Source organism: Aegilops tauschii, chromosome 2 (assembly GCF_002575655.3).
Source record: "Aegilops tauschii subsp. strangulata cultivar AL8/78 chromosome 2, Aet v6.0, whole genome shotgun sequence".
NCBI classification, from domain to species: domain Eukaryota; kingdom Viridiplantae; phylum Streptophyta; class Magnoliopsida; order Poales; family Poaceae; genus Aegilops; species Aegilops tauschii.
The window spans coordinates 473,022,716-473,027,526 of record NC_053036.3 but is presented as its reverse complement, the minus strand read 5'-3'; the positions used below and the strand labels follow the sequence as shown (position 1 = coordinate 473,027,526).

Here is a 4,811-nt window from a genome sequence, read left to right as displayed (position 1 = left end):
TTTTCATATTGGCTGACAAACCAAACACCTTTATCGGTTTTATTTCGCGGGGACACCTTTATGGTTTTATCATGAACAAGAAAAACTTCCATTTTAGGAAAAGTGCATCTAATTCTGAATTTGTTTTTTCAATTTTCACGACGCGCACGCGGGCGAAAACCAGGGGCGCTTAACGTTTCCGTATCAAGCAGATTAACCGCAAAATTTATGTGGCACAGCACGAGCTAAGGGAGATTGTACCGTACGGCTCAATGGCCAACGATGTGACATGAACGGACAACGGATCCGGAGTGCGACCTCACTGTACAAGGCGCCAAAGAGACGGCTCTCGGTGCCAAATCACGAAGTGACACCTCAGGTGTACAACAATCGTGCACACTAGCTTTTCCTTCTCGCTCGCTCCACACGCACCGTGGGTGCGCTTCCTTCCTTTGCGTGTATAAGAAGAGCGGGACGTGTGGTAGAAATAGAATTTGTCACAGGCCGTAGATTATTGCTTTCGATCTTGACTCGCGAGATCAAGCCGGAAAGTGTGGTGCACGCGCACAGAGGGTTATGGCGGAGGAAGATAAGGCGCCCAGCGACGCAATGTCGACGGTGGCGGAGGAGGCGCCGGTGACGGCCGAGCGGCCGGTCCGGGCAGACCTGGAGCCGCGCCTTCCCAAGCCATGTGAGTGCCTGCCCCGTTCCTTCGCTTAATTCTTACTGTACGTGCTTTCGGCCAACACAGAGGGCGTGGTTTCATCAGCAAAGCAAACATAACCAACCCACATGCATCCATATCATGCAGACTTGGCTCGAGCTCTGGTCGTGCCGGATGTGTACCATCCTGAAGGAGAGAGCGGGGAGGGGCACGAGCACGGCCAGAAGAGCGTCCTGCAGCAGCATGTGGCCTTCTTCGACCTGGACGGCGACGGCATCGTCTATCCCTGGGAAACTTACCGAGGTATGTACACGTATATGTTGCAGGGTATGATGGCCTATTCGTAAAATTCATGTGAATTGTTTTTTTTTTTTTTTTTTTGCGAATGCATGTGAAGAGGTTCAATTAGTTTCAAAGGATTAAGTGGCGGGCATTTAGCTGCAGCTTGACCAGAAGCCGTCAATAAAAAACTCAGAACAAACTTTGTTTCGGTACACCCCCCTTAAAAATGGTATAGATTTCAGTACAAATTAAAGGTGAAGATTAGAGTTTACCCCTTCAATCAAAAAGGGTAGAATAGTCTTTTGCATCCAAGTCAATTTATTTAGTATGTTTGATCTGCAAGCTAATATGGTGATAGCCTTTTTAAACAACTTTAAGGTTCATGTAAACTTTTAAGGGGGGGTGTGCCGAAGCAAAACTCAAACTATATCGAAACTAAGATTCATTTTGTACTATTTTTCTTGAATCATGAAGAAAATAAGCATACAATCAGACATCATATGTAGAATATCACATATATTTGACGTACACATCTCCGGACATAAAAAAACAAACACAAGCATGCTAGTAATTCAGTAACCAAGTATTGCATCAATGCATCCTATATAACAAGAACAAGAAGAAAGACTGAGACAGATGGCTGGCTTTATGGAACTCACTTGCGCTATTGCTCTGGCCACGACAGCTTAGTGGCTCTAAATAACTTCAAATTCAGCGCTGTGACAGAAATTAGTGAGTTATTAACTCATATTTAGTGTAGTGTGAAATATGCATAGCTTTAGCGACAGGGCTCTTATGTACTTATATATAATGCCTGAATTCCAGGAATGAGGGCATTGGGCTTCAACGTGATCGTGTCGTTCGTGTTGGCAATTGTCTTTAATATTGGTTTCAGCTTCCCAACTCGACCTGTAAGTACAAAAAGATTTGAAATATGATTACCATATTGTATACACTATACTCGACATTCTTTTTTCCTTGGAAAGTTTCATCAGGCTCTTATTCATCCTTGCTTTTCATAATGGCTATATATAGAGCTGGATACCGTCTCCCCTGTTGCCCGTACACATCAAGAACATCCACAGGGGCAAGCATGGTAGCGATTCCTCAACTTATGACACAGAGGGAAGGTAAATCCACACTCCAAACTCGCTTACTACTAGTTCAAAACTTTACACCATCTTTCAGAAAAAACGTTCCAATTGGGAAACAAATATAGGTTCATGCCGGTAAATTTCGAGAGCATCTTCAGCAAGTATGCCCGCACGGCGCCGGACAAGCTTAGCTTCGGCGACATCTGGAGGATGACCGAAGGCAACCGGCTGAACTTCGACTTCATTGGATGGTGAGCAGAGCACTCGCGAATTCTCATTTCATTGGCAGTTTACTTGAGTTGCTTTTGGTGTTTCATACTCCTATGCAATAATTTGGGACAATAAATGAATTAGATGGCATCAAACCGTTTCGATCGCATCTTTTGTTTCATGAGCAGTCAGTAACGCAAAATGAACTGCGGAAGCGTTGTTGCACTCATGTTTGGTGTGAACTTATGTGTGTTCAGGATTGTGAGCAAGGGGAAGTGGATACTGCTTTACGTGCTTGCCAAGGATGAGGAAGGCTTCCTCTCCAGAGAAGCTGTTCGCCGCTGCTTTGATGGTAGCCTGTTCGAGTTCATCGCCCAGGAAAGGAGGGAAGCCCACGAGAAGCTGCACTAGAGTGCAACGCTGTCATCTTCGTGAGTAAAACTGTAGACAGATGTATTACCTCATGTATGCCTATGAAATAAGAGAGGAACGAGTACGAAGTCCAGACAATAAAGTTGTACAAGTACTCTGTACTGTGATTGTTGAATTCTATAAGAGAGGAACGATAGATTGCTTTGGATCGGATAGGTTAGATCATTCCGGTGAACCTACCTTCTGCTTGTCCAGACGAGGAACTCCCGGTGCCGGCCATGGCGTGACGGTGGCCGGTGATGGCAGAGAGTGGATAGCGGCGGTGGTGGAGCTTCCCGTGAGCACCGCACTAACCCTAGATCGGTAGGGATTGTAGGTGGGGATTGTGGCAGCGATTAACCTCGTAAGTCGTGCCCCGGCCCCCACCTCTGTTTATATAGCGCGGGTCACAGGGGCCCACCAACCATGGTTTGGTTGGCGCCCCCGATCAGGGCGCGAGTCAGGGGCCCGTTCGACCCGTTGGGTTCGAACGGGAGAGAGAGAGATCAACCTAACATTCTCCCCCTCGATCTCAACTTTACTTTTAACTTTATACTTTCTAGTTTATTTGTTTCATCACATATTGGTACATAGAGCATGTTTCATTGTCACGGCATAATTGCCGTTAGAATCATACAGCTACAACATACGTTATGTTCAGAAACAAATTATGTTCCTTTTGGGCCTATCCAGGAATCATAAGGCTTTACCTTAAACCCATGCCGGCTAAGTGTTCCTTGAACACATTGGGTGGTAAGCCTTTCGTTAGCGGATCCGCAAGCATATCCTTTGTCCTTATATGCTCGAGACTTATAGTTTGATCCTGGATTTTATCTTTCACAACATAATACCTTATCTCTATTGTTTTGGCAGCATTACTCGACTTGTTGTTGTGAGCATAGAATACTGCGGGCTGGTTATCACAGTACATCTTTAGTGGTTTGTGAATGCAATCTACCACTTTCAAGTCGGGTATAAATTTCTTTAGCCATATCGCATGCCCCGTGGCTTCGAAGCATGCTATGAATTCTGCATACATCGTGGATGATGCAACTATCGACTGTTTGGAGCTTTTCCACGAAATAGCTCCCCCAGCGAGGGTGAATATGTATCCTGACGTGGATTTTCTATCATCTCTGTCCCTCGCAAAATTTGCGTCTGAATACCATTTTATCTCTAGGGAATCACTTCTCCTATATATTAGCATGTAGTCCTTCGTGCCTTGTGCATAACGCAATGCTTTCTTTACCATCTTCCAGTGCTCTAGGTCTGAATTCTCTTGATAGCTATCGAGTACCCCGGTGATAAAAGCTAAGTCAGGGCGAGTGCACACTTGTGCATACTGTAAGCTGCCAACTGCCGAAGCATATGGTACTGCTTTCATTTGATCGATCTCATACTGGTTCTTGGGACATTGGAATTTTCCAAAACTATCGCCCTTGACTATTGGAGCAGGTGTGGCTTTACTCGCATGCATATTATACTTTTTAAGAACCTTTTCTAAATATGCTTTCTGAGATAGTCCTAAGACTCCATTGTTCCTATCTCGGTGAATTTCTATGCCCAAAACATATGATGCTTCACCAAGATCTGTTATGTCAAAATTTGAGGATACGTATTTCTTTGTTTCTTGTAGTAGACTAACATCACTACTAGCAAGCAGGATATCATCCACATACAAGATTAGGAAAATATATTTCCCATTTTTAAACTTTGCATAAATGCAATTATCCTCAATATTTTTTTTAAATCCAAAACTTTTAATCGTTTGATTAAACTTTAGATACCACTGCCGAGAGGCTTGTCTTAATCCATAAATGGATTTCTTCAGGCGGCATCCCATATTTTCCTTGCCTTTCATGATAAAACCCTTGGGTTGTCTCATGTAGGGCTTTTCTTTTAAATCACCATTCAGAAATGCCGTCTTAACATCCATTTGATGTAACTCTAAATCAAAATGAGCAACTAATGCCATTATGATTCTGAAGGAATCCTTACATGAGACTGGAGAAAATGTCTCATTGTAATCTATCCCTTCTCTTTGTGTAAATCCTTTTGCCACGAGTCGTGCTTTATACTTTTCTATATTCCCTTTAGAGTCATACTTAATTTTGTAGACCCATTTACAGCCTACTGTTTTGGCTCCTTTTGGAATTTCCTCTAAGTCCCAA

The 4,811-nt window shown here is 43.7% G+C and overlaps 1 protein-coding gene across 1 annotated transcript; it reads left to right on the top strand.

Annotated features, from left to right (window-relative positions):
* Positions 1-382: 382 nt before the first annotated feature.
* Positions 383-2,809, top strand: LOC109742146 (peroxygenase). The gene is made up of 6 exons (XM_020301222.4): positions 383-670; positions 791-946; positions 1,751-1,836; positions 1,961-2,055; positions 2,145-2,270; positions 2,487-2,809. The coding sequence occupies exons 1-6, from the start codon at positions 556-558 to the stop codon at positions 2,638-2,640; spliced, it is 732 nt and encodes a 243-aa protein (XP_020156811.1). The 5' UTR covers positions 383-555; the 3' UTR covers positions 2,641-2,809.
* The last annotated feature ends 2,002 nt before the right edge of the window (positions 2,810-4,811 follow it).

Bases quoted from the DNA above. Each gene is read 5' to 3' on its own strand.
- LOC109742146 (XM_020301222.4), top strand. From the start codon at position 556: ATGGCGGAGGAAGATAAGGCGCCCAGCGACGCAATGTCGACGGTGGCG. The intron at 671-790 runs GTGAGTGCCTGC...CATATCATGCAG, and splicing joins GCCGCGCCTTCCCAAGCCAT to ACTTGGCTCGAGCTCTGGTC. The intron at 2,271-2,486 runs GTGAGCAGAGCA...ATGTGTGTTCAG, and splicing joins AACTTCGACTTCATTGGATG to GATTGTGAGCAAGGGGAAGT.